Source organism: Pogoniulus pusillus, chromosome 31 (genome assembly GCF_015220805.1).
Source record: "Pogoniulus pusillus isolate bPogPus1 chromosome 31, bPogPus1.pri, whole genome shotgun sequence".
Taxonomy (NCBI): domain Eukaryota; kingdom Metazoa; phylum Chordata; class Aves; order Piciformes; family Lybiidae; genus Pogoniulus; species Pogoniulus pusillus.
In genome coordinates, this window is record NC_087294.1 from 5,956,053 (window position 1) to 5,971,888 (window position 15,836).

At 44.7% G+C, this 15,836-nt stretch overlaps 1 protein-coding gene across 9 annotated transcripts in view; it reads left to right on the forward strand.

The window, feature by feature from the left end:
- HIVEP2 (HIVEP zinc finger 2) overlaps nt 1-15,836 on the forward strand; it is a 187,511-nt gene that overhangs the window by 157,053 nt on the left and 14,622 nt on the right. For all 9 annotated transcript variants that reach the window (XM_064169424.1, XM_064169423.1, XM_064169427.1 and 6 more), the window contains 3 exons: nt 271-5,896; nt 6,635-6,789; nt 13,823-13,998. In XM_064169424.1, the coding sequence (XP_064025494.1) occupies nt 482-5,896; nt 6,635-6,789; nt 13,823-13,998 (5,746 nt within the window). In that variant the 5' untranslated portion in view covers nt 271-481. The remainder of the gene's footprint in view (nt 1-270; nt 5,897-6,634; nt 6,790-13,822; nt 13,999-15,836) is intronic.

The following is a 15,836-nucleotide window of genomic DNA, read 5'->3' on the forward strand; positions in this document are numbered from 1 at the left end:
GCTACTGTTTAGTTTGGAAAGTGTAGAACTGTCTTCTATTCCTAGGGCTTGTACTGAATAGTGATTATACTTGTGTGCAATCTCCAGAGCCAGTCTTTACCATGTCTGTTCACAAAAGGGAATTTTGTGAAGTGTAGTTACCTTTGCTTCAGTCCCTCAATACTTTTCATGTAAGTTTCAGTGAATGTGCAACTGACTTCATCAGTGTTTTTTAGCATGGCTGTATTAATTGACGAGTGGGATTTCTTTGTTTCTGATTTTTCCATACAGGTAGCTGTGTCACCATGGAAGAGATGAAGAGAACTTTGCTCTAGTAGATCACAAATCTCTCTGGGTCATTCTGCATCTCAGTATTTAGTAACAATGAGAAATGTCCAAATGCTATAACAAGTCTTTGCAAATGTATCATAAACTGTTTAGGGAAGCTCCTGCCATGAACAGAGGTGTATAATACTCACATTAGCGTACAGACACAAATCTAATGCCTATAGACTACTGCGTGGACCTTTCCAAAGAGAAAGAAAAGTCTGTCAGCTTGCAACAGCCTTGGAAAAATGGGAGCAACAAAACTCTGAGAAGCACAGGTTTGGACACACTCCATGTGTCTGCACAGCTTTCAAGTGAACTAGCACTTAAGACCTTGTGTAACAAAATGGACTCTGGGGACACAGCTATAGGGCAAAAAGCTACCTCAAGGTCTGGAGAAACTGCTAAAGTACCAAGTAGATGGAGGCAAGAACATTCAGCTGTTATTAAGATGAGCACTTTTGGCAATCAAGAAGTACAAAGGCAACCACAAATAGATCACGAGCAAATAGGAAACACAGCATCAGCACAACTTTTCAGTTCTGGGAAACTGGTGTCATCAAGTGAAGCTGCACAGCAAGTCACGGAGAAGCAATATCCACAGCATCGTCCAAGCCCTTACTCATGTCAACATTCACTTTCTTTCCCGCAGCATTCATTGCCACAAGGCTTCTTGCACAACATAAAGCCACATCAGAGCTTGGAAGGCCCTCCATGGCAGTTTCCTAGCCACTTGCAGTCAGTTGCTTCAGAGGACTTGTTTCCTTTCCATATGCATAGCCATAGCGGAGGTTTCTCCAGGAAGAAGATTTCAAGTTTGAACCCTGCATACAGCCAATATTCACAGAAGTCTTTAGAACAATCAGAAGATGCTCACAAAAAGGAGCACAAACCCAAAAAGCCTGGCAAGTACATTTGCCCTTACTGTAATCGGGCTTGTGCCAAACCTAGTGTACTTAAAAAGCATATTAGGTCTCATACTGGGGAGCGACCATACCCTTGTGTTCCTTGTGGTTTCTCCTTCAAGACAAAGAGCAACCTTTACAAGCACAGGAAGTCACATGCCCATGCAATTAAAGCAGGATTGGTACCTTTCACAGAGTCAGCAGTCTCTAAATTGGACCTAGATGCCAGCTACATCGATGTGGAAGCTGAAATACATTCAGATGGCGAGCAGAGCACAGACACTGATGAGGAAACCCCGCTCCTAATGGAAGGGTCTGACAAAATGAGCCCCGTCCCACAGCTCCCCCTGGACATTGCTAGCAGGAGCAGTTTTCACTCCTCCATGGAAGAATCCTTGGTGGGGCCACTAAAAGTGCCCATTTTGATTATCCCTAAAAGCGGAATTCAGTTACCCAGTGAGAGCTCACCATATATTTGCTCTGATATGTTGCAAACCTCATCCTTAAGTACCAAGTCTGATGACTCTCATACAGTTAAACAGCGACTTGCACTAAGACTGTCAGAGAAGAAAGGGCAAGATTCTGAGCAGTCGTTAAACCTCCTGAGCCCACACAGTAAAGGAAGCACTGACTCTGGTTATTTTTCCCGCTCGGAAAGTGCCGAACAGCAAATCAGCCCACCAAATACTAATGCAAAGTCTTATGAAGAGATCATCTTTGGGAAGTTCTATAGGATTAATCAAAGGACAGCAGTAACAGTAGCCACAACAAATCAGGAACACAGTTTAATGGGTAGAAAGGGCAAAGCAGAACCATTACCTCTTTTAAATAACAGATTAGATATCAAGATGCTTGAGGAACACATTTCTCAGCTGACTCCAAATAAAGAAGAACGCGCTGACTCCAGTAATCTGAGCGCTATTAAATCTACACATGTTTATCTAGGCAGCAATACAGATTCTAGACAATCCCAGTCCACCACATCATCCATCAAAAATGAATCCAACCTCTACCAAGTCAGTCAGCAGAGTGACGTGCCCATCCTTCTAGAGCCCCCAGTAGATTCCTCTCCTCTTATTAGAAGTAACTCCATGCCAACCTCTTCTGCAAACAGCCTAAGTATTCCCCCAGCTCTGAGAGGAAGCCATTCATTTGACGAGAAGATGACTGGCTCAGATGATGTATTTTACCCTGGAACAGTGGGGATATCACACCAAAGGATGTTGAGAAGACAGGCTGCCTTTGAGCTGCCCTCTGTGCAGGAGGGACACTCAGATTCTGACTATCATGGAAGACCAGGGAAAAATATCATTATCGCTTCCAGCAGGCAGATAGCAGGTGACAAAGGATCATCCTTGAAAGAGAAGAAAGGAGACAAGACCCTTTATGACTATGATGCCAGTGGAAAGCACTACAGAACATGGGAAGAGTTTGAAGCTCAGAAGCACAACTACAGGGACTCGCCATCCTTAGCTGGCATGAACAAGGCAGGAGAGTACTTTGTTGATCCCCTCGGACAGTCACAGGTGGTGCCAGCTATGCTTGGAACAACCTTCGAGAACAGAAAGCGCAGGAAAGAGGAAAGTGTTGGTGATGAGGAAGACAGTCCCATGCTTTGCAGCAGTACAACCGGCACCACTGGGGGAATTCAGCCTTTGGACTTTGATCCCAAATCCCAAATTCAGGACGTGCCAAGGAGTGGATTTGCCCTTCAAAGCCTGGACAACGCTGCCCATTGCCACGCAGAGCGTTTTGACATCTGCAGGCCTTACTTGCATTCTGGAAGCCCAGCAGCTTCTCTGGAAGACTCGTCCGTAACTGCAGAGCAAGAAAGGACTGCAGAGTCACTGTCTAGAAAGCCCCCTGGAAACGTCATCTCCGTCATTCAGCACACAAACTCATTGAGCAGGCCAAACTCATTTGAAAGGTCTGAATCTACAGACCATATTTCATGCCAGCAGGAAAAGATCTATTCACCATCTGAAGCATGTGAGAGCGAGATTTGTGAGTCTCCAATGAGCCCAGACCGAGCTCCCCAAACGGAGAGCGCTGACACCAGTAAGCCATCTCCATCCCAGCAGCCTCAGCAGTATCATATGCAGCCCAGGTTGGTTCGCCAGCACAACATACAGGTACCCGAAATTCGTGTCACGGAGGAGCCAGATAAGCCTGAGAAAGATAAAGAAGCGCAGAGTAAAGAACCAGAGAGACCCACTGAGGAATTCCAGTGGCCCCAGAGAAGTGAAACCCTTTCTCAACTTCCAGCTGAAAAGCTACCACCCAAAAAGAAGCGCTTACGGCTGGCTGACATGGAGCACTCCTCTGGAGAATCCAGCTTTGAGTCCACCGGTACAAGCCTCTCTCGCAGCCCCAGCCAAGAAAGTAATTTGTCCCACAGTTCAAGTTTTTCAATGTCCTTTGAAAGAGAAGAGAGCATGAAGTTCATCACACCTCCCAGACAAGATGAGTTTGGGAAACAGTCTGAGTTTTTAACAGTTCCAGCTGGTGCTTACTCGCTTTCCGTCCCCGGGCATCACCATCAGAGGGAAATGAGACGCTGCTCGTCTGAACAGATGCCCTGTCCTCATGCTGCTGAAATCCCAGAGATCCGAAGTAAATCCTTTGATTATGGGAACCTGTCTCATGCCTCTTCAGCTGGGACACCTACTACAGCACTCTCTCCATCCCGAGAAAGAAAGAAATGTTTCTTGGTTCGTCAGGCTTCCTTCAGTGGTTTTCCAGAGATTTCTCAGACTGATCAGAGCACAGAACAAAGTATAAAGCAGGAGCAGATGGAACATGCACAGGCTGGTCTTCGCTCCTCCCAGCTTGCCTGGCATCACTCACCTTCGTCTGTACTTCAGCCCATTCAGGTAGACGACTCTGTAAAACAGGCTATTGTCTCCTGTGCTCAGCTTAGTCATAGCTCATCCCAGCTTGCCCAGCCACAGGCTCTTCTTGCAGACAGCCCTGAAATGTTAAGGACTCCCTTGATCCAACAAGCACCTTATATTTCTAGCAAACATCCATCAGAGCAACAGCAGCTATTTGCACATCAGGAAAAAGTCCCATTTCCTCCTATTCACAGCACCTTGTTTCAGTTCTCCTATCCAGCTGTCTGCTTGGTTCACTTACCACCATCTCAGCAGCCTGTCTTGTGGCAGTCATGCACAGAACCTCTACACTTCCAGCATCATTTTGTACAACAGCTACAGAAATCTTACGTCAAACAGCCTTTCCAAACAGATGTTCCTTCAAGTTATCACCTGGAACATGTGCCAGAGCTTACTGGAAAGAAACCAGATGATTATGTGCATGCTAAAGAGCAAGCATACCAGCATTACTCAGGAACATCTGAGGAGTACTCAAAAAATACTCTTGCTAAATACCAGTCAGACCACAGCATTAAGCCAACAGATACCTCCTCTGAGCAGCATCTTCAGACAGATTTTGACTCCCCAGCTGATGGATCTGTACAGTCTTTGCCAGGAACAGTTGTTCCTGTCAGGATTCAAACCCACGTGCCATCTTATGGTAGTGTCATGTACACGAGCATTTCCCAGATCCTTGGACAGAGCAATAGTCCTGCAATTGTCATTTGTAAAGTTGATGAGACTGTTTCTCAGAGAACACTGGCAACCAGTGCAACCATGCAAGGAATTGGATTTAACATAGCTCAGATGTTGGGTCAGCATGGAGGGCTAGAAAAGTATCCTTTGTGGAAAGTGCCACAGACGCTACCACTCGGCCTGGAGCCACCAATTCCCCTCTGTTTGCCTTCCAGTTCTGACATGGCTTCTACCTTGGGTGGGAGCAAACGAATGCTTTCACCAGCCAGCAGCTTGGAGCTCTTCATGGAGACCAAGCAGCAGAAACGAGTCAAAGAAGAAAAAATGTATGGGCAGATAGTTGAGGAGCTAAGTGCAGTTGAGTTAACGAATTCAGATATAAAGAAAGATTTTCCAAGAATGCAGAAGCCTCAACTGGTAAGGCAGAGCTGTGCTACTGAGCCAAAAGAAAATCTGCCACCCATGTCATCCTCTTCACCCCTGTCATCCTCATCATCTCAAGATTTCCCACCTGTCAGCACGCCAACAGCTGATGCTTCCCCACTGAGCAGAGAGAAGCTCTCCAGTTTTGATTCTGCGTCACCAGGGCAGAAGTCGAGTGGCGCTTCTGAAGGAAGAGACTCACCGGAAGAGCTGGATGTGGATGAAACAGCCTCAGATATGAGCATGAGTCCACAGAGGTCTTCGTTGCCACCAGCAGACATTCAGCCTGAAGACCAAGTGAAACATCAGAAATTGCCTCTGGGGATGTTAGTCCAGATGTCATCCAATACCAGCGGGAAGGTCACGGGCTCAACCATTCTTCTGACAGATGTAGCAGACTTTCAGCAGATCCTTCAGTTCCCAAGCCTGCGCACTACTACTACCGTGAGCTGGTGTTTCTTAAACTACACCAAACCAAATTACATCCAGCAGCCAACCCTCAAATATTCTGTTTATGCTTCCTGGTGTATAAGTTCGTGTAACCCAAACCCATCTGGGCTAAGTACGAAGACCACTCTAGCCCTTCTGAGGTCCAAGCAAAAAAACACCATGGAAATCTACACTCTGGCTGCTATGCATAGACCTGGAGATGGTAAACTGACATCATCAAGTGCATGGAAGCAGTTTGCTCAGGTAAATAAGAGATTTTGGTAAAATTAACATTTCTGTAGCCTTATTTGAGAAAATATTGGTCCACCATGAGATGTAATGGAATGATTAAAAAAACGATGCCCCATTTGGAAGTCAACCATTGGCATCCTCCTGTGACAACATTTGAGGCTCAGTTTACCCTTCTACAAGTTCTGCTGCTTCTGCTGTTTCTGTCTCCACTTTTAAAATCAGCTGTAAAAGGTGAGGCTTTTAAAGCCCTCCCTTCATGTGTGCCAGAAGGTGATACATTATCTCCTTTTATTTTGTCCTTTGTTTTTACCATGTCCTGATTCAAACAGTATCAGACATAAACATCCCACGGGCATTTGTAAGATGAAAGTTAAAACTGAGTAAGGATCTTCAGATCCATTTAGTATCTTTTACATACTGACTCTTCCTTGCAGACTAAGCAGTAGATAATGGTGCCAGGGATTCCATAATGGCAGTAAATTACCTTTTAAGGCTTTTCTATCTCTGTTTTGCATTATTTTTCCAGAGGAAGGCTATGGTGCTGTCTTCCCTGTCAAGACTCATAAAAATTTATCCACGCTGCCTCCAATCTTTCTCTCTGTCAGTTAAATGGGGCAAATTAATTCACCCTACAGAGTTGCACCAAAATGAGAGTTTGGCTTTGACCTGCAATGTTAGAAGTACTTGAAATGAAGTGTGTGTTTCTTGTGTGCTCCGGCGGTAACACCCTTCCTTGGCTTTGTTCTGCAGATGAAACATGAGCCCTTCTTCTTGTTTGGCAGCAAGCTTGAAAAGAAAGTAGTGGGGAGTATTATAAAAGAAAGAGTAAAAGGAGACATTCATGGAGATAAAGACCTGACATCCAAACAAACCGAGCCCATACGGATTAAAATCTTTGAAGGAGGGTAAGAAAATGCAACTGCACATTTCAAGCTCAGCCTGTCATTTTGAAGAGATTTGAAAATTAATATGAGTGAATTAGGATGTGAGCAGTCTCCTGTATTCCTCCCACATCTTGTAGCTCTTAAGTCTCTTCTCTTTTATGTCTGTGTTAGCCTTAACCTGCAGAATGCCTCTGTAACTTCTTCTTGGCTTTACTTTGCTATCAGGACAAATATATTTTCAATGTCTATAAGAACACTCATTTAAAACCATTACTTTCATTCCTTATGTCATAAAGAAGTGGATAAACAGTCAACACTTTGATATTTTCTATGCCATTTCATTGTATTGAATGGCTTCCATGAGAGTACCTTTCCATTTCTACACTTGGTGTACCTCCCCTCACTGAAATGGGTGAGCTGTACATGCTTCTTATTCTTGTAATTTTTATTACTTACTGAAGTAGAGCTTTGGAGATACAATGTAAAGTGACAGTGAATTCTGTGGTACCTAGCCTAATCCATAGATCTGTCATGTATGGTTGGTGAAAGAATGGTTAGTTTTCCTATGACCATCACTCAAGTGATAGCTAAACAACTAGCAGTGAGAGGGAAAAAAAGAGACCTGAAAACTTGTTAGTAGGTTTTTTTAGGTTTATAAAGTTTGTTATACAGAGCAAATGAAATGGACACTTGCCTGCCTCTGCAGTATACTCTGTGTCCAGTTCTGAGCCCCTCGATTCAAGAGAGATGTTGAGGTGCTGGAAGGTGTCCAGAGAAGGGCAACGAAGCTGGTGAAAGGCCTGGAACACAAAGCCTATGAGGAGAGGCTGAGGGAGCTGGGGTTGTTTAGCCTGGAGAAGAGGAGACTCAGGGGGGACCTCATTGCTGTCCACAACTACCTGAAGGGATATTGTAGCCAGGTGGGGTTGGTCTCTTCTGCCAGGCAACCAGCAACAGAACAAGGGGACACAGTCTCAAGTTGTGCTGGGGAAAGTCTAGGCTGGATGTTAGGAGGAAGTTGTTGGCAGTGAGAGTGATTGGCATTGGAATGGGCTGCCCAGAGAGGTGGTGGAGTCACTGGAACACCCTGGAGGTGTTCAAGAAAAGCCTGGCTGAGGCACTTGGTGCCATGGTCTAGTTGACTGGCTAGGGCTGGGTGCTAGGTTGGACTGGATGATCTTGGAGGTCTCTTCCAGCCTGGTTGATTCTATGATTCTATGATTCTATGAAGTGGAAGATACTGTTTAATCTTACAGAGTTATGAAAGGATGCAGTTAATTAGTTGGAATAGTCAGTTGGCTAAATAGATGTGGGTTTCAGTCTCTGATGGTCTCGCAGCATTATTTCACAGGGAGAACTAAATAGGTCGGGGTGGAGATGTGAGAGGTTTGTTCATCCCTTGCCTGTTCCCATCAGCTTGTACCCTTTAAACTTCAAGTTGTCCTTCATTAACGCTATGTGTTTTGGCTCCACTTGAATAGTCTTTGTGAAGTGAGCATTGGCAAATCTCTGTAGTCTGCAGCCCTGAAGGACTGTAGCCTGAAAGACTGAAAATCACAGAATCACAGAACATTAGAGGTTGGAAGGGACCTTCAGAGATCATCGAGTCCCGTCCCCACCCCACCAAAGCAGCAGCATCTAGGGTAGTCTGCACAGGAATGCATCCAGGTGGGTTTTGAAAGTCTACAGAGAAGGAGACTCCAGAGCTTCCCTGGGCAGCTTGTTCCAGTGCTCCATCACCCTCACTGTAAAGAAGTTTCTCCTCATGTTGAGGTGAAACCTTCTATGTTCCAGTTTGTAGCCATTGCTCTTTGTCTTATTACTGTGCATCACCAAAAACAGATTGGCCCCATACTTGACACACATTCCTCAGGTATTTATGGACATTGGTGAGATCTCCTCTCAGTCTTCTCCTCTCCAGACTAAACATCCCCAAGTCTCTCAGTCCACCTCCATAGGGTAGATGCTCAAGTCCCCCAGTTGTCCTCGTAGCTCTATGTTGGACTGTCTCCAGCAGGTCCATGTTTCTCTTGAACTGGGAAGCCCAAAACTGGACACAGTTACTTGGGACATTGTTATAGGTATGCTGGCCCAGACACCCTGATCCTGGCTGTTCTCTGGAAGTTGTACATTGTCCTAGTACCCAAGCCTGGCTACAAAAATGTGACCCAAATTCAGGAGTGAGCCTAAGCTTACAAGAAATTTAAGGAGCTGTTGCTTCAACTCACACCCACTTTGAAGTATAAAATCTGCCTGCTTCCCACTATGCATCATTTCTGAATTTGGATCACCCAGCTGAAGATAGCCTCCACTGATGTAAGCTGCGTGATGAGAGGTCAGAAGACTAAAAGTGTGTTAAGAAAAGCAAGCTAAAGGAGGATTCAGATCAGTGCAAATACATCAGGTCACACTATAAAATGCCTCTGCCATCTAATACCTTCTTTAAGAAACTTTTAATGCTACTTACATGACCTTAAGTTTCCCTTTACACCAGTAAGGTCTGTGAAACTATGTATAAAGTCACATAATTCATACATCACTTAGTAATGTCTCCTATTAGTACTTGGCTATGATTAGATATCCTTTGAGTAAAGCAAAACCTAAGAAAAATCAATGTACATATTAATTTCTGGAATAAGGGAGACAAATATCTGTGCAGTACACTGGGACTTCCTCAACAGGAGCATATAACCTGCAAAGCTACAGTGTGTGAGGTGATGTAGTGTTAACAGGTCCACTCTTTCCTTTTACATCATGATTTTATTGTATGTGCTGTAGGAATTATTTGTGGAACAGTAGATTGATTCTTTTAATTAGCTTGGCTACTTTAATCTGGTTTTTTTAGGTACTATAACCACATCTGTCATTGTTTTCTGCCCTGACTATTGTATTTGGCTTCCTCTTCAGGTTTTTGCTCACGACTTCTGAAAGCTACTTTTTAACATGAGTGGCTTTCTATGCTTGCTTGCTCTCGTCTGTTTGTAGAGCTGTTCTGTTTTTCTCTGCTCTACTCTCCTCAAGTTCATCTTGATAGCCTCTCAGTACACACAAGTAGTGCACTGAAGTGCATGGCAAATATCTGCTGTCTTTGTTTTCTCCCCTGAACAGTTGGGCATGCATAGTGATACCTTGTTTCCGCAGGGTATTTTCATTTTGATTTTCACTTGTCTTGGGGAGTGGATTTGCTTAGGCTTCTTGATTGCATTTGTTCTGTAAGTGCAAAGAAGACAATTCAGAATGCAGAGTCGAGAAAGATCTGTGGTTGTCAGTTTGGGGTTTGCTGGAAAGCCTGTCCGCTGGGCAGGGAAGTGCAGTTGTACAGCTGCCTTGTGCCAGTGGAGTGGAACAGGCACTCATGACAGTTTGGGCAAAGAGAAATAGACTGGGCTGGGAACGAGTGAGACGCTAAAGGGGCAGAATGAGCAGAGTTGAAGTGAAAAGTAGATGTCACAGCACATCACCACCTCACTGCACCAAAGCCTGTAAGCGTTGCTGCCGAGGGGGTGTTGATGAAGAGGTTATCAACCATATTATTACCTCTGACAGGTGCCTTGATTCAAATGAAATGATCTGAATCACAAAATCTGCTTTCCATCATCTCTCACTGCAAAACCAATGGAATACGAAGCAGTGTTCCTCAAAAAGAAGTAGCAATTTGAATTTCAGTACTTGCTGCAATACACTTAGTTACTAGTGGTGTGAAAAGGCCTTAATGATCTTATCAGCTGAGAGCAGACGTTCACAGTTTGCTTCTATTTGTTCTTCTGTATCTAGCACTAGTAGACTCTAACTGGAAATCCCCAATAAAATAACATTTTGGATAAAATTTACAAGACCCTGAGGTTTGTTAATGCTTATTAATTCTAAGAGTCCCCTTCAAGTTCAGAGCAGCAGTGACCCTCATCCTTGTATGATAGTAGTCAGAAAGGAGGAATTACTGAAAGCTTTGAGAGAGGCATGACTTAATAATAAGATCTAATATTCTTAGGGAGGGGAAAGATGATAACCATAGGCTCAGTCTTTTGGTGTTTCAGGGTTTGGGCCAGGCCTTCTCTAAATATTAAATTTGTTACAGCAAAGGGTAGAGAGTCAAAGTCAGGTATGGCCAAGAACCATCCATATGTGAATGATGAAGAGACAGACCTTGTCTTAATTGCCTTTGTTCCCAGTGGGATATGACGGGTAACAGAAGCTGATGGAATGAGGTCAGGCAGAAGATGGAGCAACAGAAAAGCACATGTTTTAACACAGCATTTATATTAGCAGTACCAGTCAGGGATGAGATAGATGGTGGATGCCATTCCAGCAAAATCAAACTGTAAGGAGAGATTAAAAAAAAAGATGAAATGGATAAAGTCTGGAGGTAGTTGATGAAGCCGTGGGTAGAGAGGTGGCTGGGGGTCATTGGGATGTGTGCATGAAGGAGAACTTGGGAAATGGAGAAGAGAAGAACAGAACTCCAGAAATGTTACACCAAAAAAACTCTTTTAGAGAGACAGCGAAATACTGAATTGTGTTAAACTGTGCCAGTTTTGCCCATGGTGCTCAGGCACAGTGAAGACAAAGGGAAAGGGCCAACTTTATTGGAAAGGAGATGAAAAAAACATGAATTTAGGCATCCACATTTCAAAGAGGAGCCAATGTATGTGATGGATAGCAAGATGGACATGAGACCAGGACAGTATACTTCTAAAATAACAGCTGCAGTATTTATAGTGCCAGTGATATAGCTGAACATATGGAAGAAGTGTTCATCTAAGAAAGGCAAGCTTGAAAAGTGTTTCAGCTCTGTAACCCAAAAATTGCTTCTTGCAGAGTTATCATCACTTTAACAGAATCTCTCTCACAGTCCCTTATTTATTTAAAGCACTGGCTGTCAGAACTAAGGCTGTTTTGTGGGCTGCACATCCACAGGGTGACTGAAAGTACTCTGTGCTGCGTAGGGAGAGGGCAATGGAGGACAGAGGGCAGGAAAAAAGATATTATTTAGCAGTTACCACAATTTCTGGGTTTTATTTTTGATGAATGAGGATGAAATTCTCCCTCTAGGGAATGCCTCACAGTCTTCAAAACCTCTGTGAACAGCCTTAGTGTATTTTCTGAGCCCTTTCAGATTTCATATTAGCAGTTTATCATGACAGTAAAGGCAGTGTACATAGATTTGAATATCTCCTTATCTATCTACATACTACGTAGTCAGCAAAACCAGCCCAGAATGCTTATGCCTGTGCTGAAAAAAATATCCTGTAACAGTTTTCTGCTAAGTGTGCAGCTTGGAAGTTTCTCATTTTATTTCTAAAGCAGCACAAACCCAAGTGAAGTCCTCATGGTGTCAAGGAGGGATCCACCTCTGGAAACTTCAGGCATCTGTAGTGTGGATACATACACCCTTCCTAGTCATCTGCATTCCCTTTGCACTTAATGGGGATAAATAGGCTTTTCCAAGGTTGTTTTGCCTGATCCCAAATGATAATTACACTAACATAGTTACATGAACCATGCTGCAGAACAACACTGCTTTCAGTGGTAGTAGATGCCTGTGTTGTAAAGACTGCAGTTAAATAAATCCAACCTGCAGACTTCTGCTTGAAGTTGTGCTCTGTCTGTAGGAATGATAGCTAAGCTGTTTCCTGACAAGGTGTTTATATGATTCTTATCTTGTAGCACTCTGATTTCATGTTTTCTGAGGACATAACCAGGTGGATAGATGATGGCAGTGCAGTGGATGCAGTTTATCATGACTTCAGTCAAGCATTTGACACTCTCCCACAGCATCCTTCTGGCTAAATTGAGGCAATGTGGTCTGGATGAACAAGTAGTGAGGTGGATTAGGAACTGGTTGAAAGGAAGAAGTCAGAGAGCTGTGGTCAGTGGGATGGAGTCTATCTGGAGGCCTGTATCAGGGGTCAGAACTGGGACCAATATATTCATCAGTGACCTGGAGGAGGGCACAGAGTGCACTGTCATCAAGTTTCCTGATAACACCAAACTAGGAGGACTGGCTGCCACACCAGGAGGCTGTGCTGCCATTCAGCAGGACTTGGACAGGCTGGAGGGTTGGGCAGGGAGAAATGTAACGAAATACAACCAGGGTGAATATAGACTCTTGCACTTGGGAAGAACAACCTCATGTACCACTGTAGGTTGGGGACTGACCTGTTGGAGAGGAGCATAGGGCAAATGGGACCTACAGGTCCTGGTGAACAAAAGGATGACCATGAGCCAGCAATATGCCCTTCTGACCAAGAAGAGCAGTGGCATCCTGGAGTGTATTAGAAGGGGAGTGTAGGTCCCCCTTCTAGACTCTCATGCCCCTCTGCTCTGGCCTGGTGAGGCCACATCTGTAATATTGCATCCAGTTCTGGGCTCCTCGGTTCAAGAAGGACAGGAAACTGCTTGAGAGAGTCTAGCACAGGGCCACAAAGATGCTGAAGGCAGTGGAATATCTCCCTTATGAAGAAAGGCTGAGAGAACTGGGCTTCTTTAGCTTGGAGAGGAGGAGACTGAGGAGTGACATCATGAATGTTTCTAAATATGTAAAGGGTGAGTGCCAAGAGGATGGAGGCAGGGTCTGCTCAGTGATGTCCAAAAACAGGACAAGAGGCAATGGATGCAAACTGGAGCATAGAAGGTTCCATGTAAACATAAGAAAAGCCTTTTCTCTGTGAGGGTGACAAAACACTGGAACAGGCTGCCCAGGAAGGTTGTGGAGTCTTCTTCTCTGGAGACATTCTAAACCCGCCTGGATGTGTAGCTGTGTGATCTGGTCTAGGGGATCCTGCTCTGGCAGGGAGTTTGGACTAGATGATCTTTTGAGGTCACTTCAAGTCCCTAAGAGTGATTCTGTGACTCTGTAACATAGTTAAAACACGAGGACCAGTGTGTCCTGAAAGACAAAGAGTTTCTGAGCTCCAGACTGAAAATTCCTGCCTTTGTGGATTTGCCGTGATGAGATGTCTATACAGGACCAGGTGCTCACCAGCACAGAGGTGATGTTTGTGCATGCATGTGACCTGGAGTCCCTACAATTTCAACACTTTCTCTCTTCCAACAGGTATAAATCAAATGAGGACTATGTCTATGTGAGAGGTCGTGGACGAGGGAAGTACATCTGTGAGGAATGTGGGATTCGCTGCAAAAAGCCAAGCATGCTGAAAAAACATATCCGCACTCACACTGACGTACGGCCTTACGTGTGCAAGCTCTGTAACTTTGCCTTCAAAACTAAAGGTACCTGACCCTCTTTGCTCAGCTCCTGCCATTTCCCAGACAAACCCTGAGCTGTTTTCCCTGGCATCCAAGCAGCCTCTGCAGTCGAGGAGAGGACTTCGTTGAGAGTAAAATCATTGCGAGAGGTTTTTCTCTTCTGCTTCATTGACCCGGGGATTTTGTGAGACTGAGAGGTGTTGGAGAAATTCTTGCTAGCTGAGGACACAGAAATCATAAACATGAGCAACCCGTGCTGGGAGTGACCTTGAGTCCATCTTGGGAGTTAGATAGCAGGCACAGGGTAGAGCCCCCCACATGCAGCTGCAGGGGGTGGAGTGCAGCTGCAGGTGGGCAGAGTTTAGCCAGCCTCAGAGGCTGACCCTCAGATTGTTATGGTATACTGACCTATCATAGAATCATAGAATCATAGAATCAACCAGGTTGGAAGAGACCTCCAAGATCATCGAGTCCAACCTAGCACCCAGCCCTAGCCAGTCAACTAGACCATGGCACTAAGTGCCTCATCCAGGCTTTTCTTGAACACCCCCAGGGACGGTGCCTCCACCACCTCCCTGGGCAGCCCATTCCAATGGGAAATCACTCTCTCTGTGAAGAACTTCTTTCTAACATCCAGCCTATACCTACCCTACCATGCCTTACATGTACCCTCTGATTGTAGCCAATCTTGGTGGAGCACACCTCTTGCTAGAATGCATATAAGCCTCTGCATCACGGAAATAAAGTGGATTATGACCATCTAACCATATTGGTGAGCAAAGAATCATTTTGCCCAGGTGCTCCACCAGTTTAAACACCAATAGAGAGGCTCCTTGGATAGCTCCATTAGGAGGTGTAGGCTCTTGACTGGTCCTTCTGTCTGCAGAGGAAGTGTAGTAGCATAAGAACTGCTCTGATAAGTAATACTTTCTGCCAAAATTGTAACATGGTGCAGATTTTCATTGCAGCAACACTTCAATGCTACCAGGAGAGTAGACTTGCTATGACATAATGTAGAAGCCTAGCATCAGCTGCTGAGGCAGGCAAACATGCCTTCATGGGCTTGACAGTGGGTCAGTTTCAAGTTTATTAAATATGTATGTCTCCCAGATGGGCCACTCCATCCACTGTGGCATGAATTATGAATAGAGATCTGATAGCTTGTGTTCACATGTATTTGTCAGCACAGAAAAAAGCTTCCATTTGTCACCTTGAGGCCACAGAGAAGGATATTCTTTGGAATTCAGATTTGTGTTGCCACTACCCCCTTAAAAGAAAAGAATCCTTTCCTTTGGTAGTGTTTCTTGGTAGCAGAGCCCAGATGAGCCTTACATTCTCAGTTTCTTAGCTTCCCTTCTGTAGACAAGGGAAATAGATTCTGGTCCCAGTGCAATGTTATGTGAAGACAGAGAGTGAAAGCTGCAGGACATTTCTCCCAAGGTCCCATTGCAACTTCATGGCTGCTTTGGGGATTGAGAGTTGTAATAGTTTCCATGACTCCAGCACTTCTTCCTCTGCCAAAGATGGGAATAGCTGATGGATTGTAGTAGACCCATCAACCTAATTTCAGATGAGAACTTTAATGGGGATGTAGAGACAAAGACAAGGAGCTGCTCATTTGTAGTCCCAATAGACCATCTAGTGAGCAGTTCTTGTATCGTTGTTTACATTTGGCATTGCTGGGGAAATGAATCTTGAGGAGGGACTTGAAGGAGGGCTGCAGTTTTGCAGCTGCCTTCAGAGGCGGAAGAGGTGGCATGGAAAGAAATGTGAAACTGCTTGCTGGAGCTGTCATTTCTGGCACAGAAGAAGAAACAGGGAGGAGATGGTATGCTATTATACAGCAAGGACATGAGTAGGAA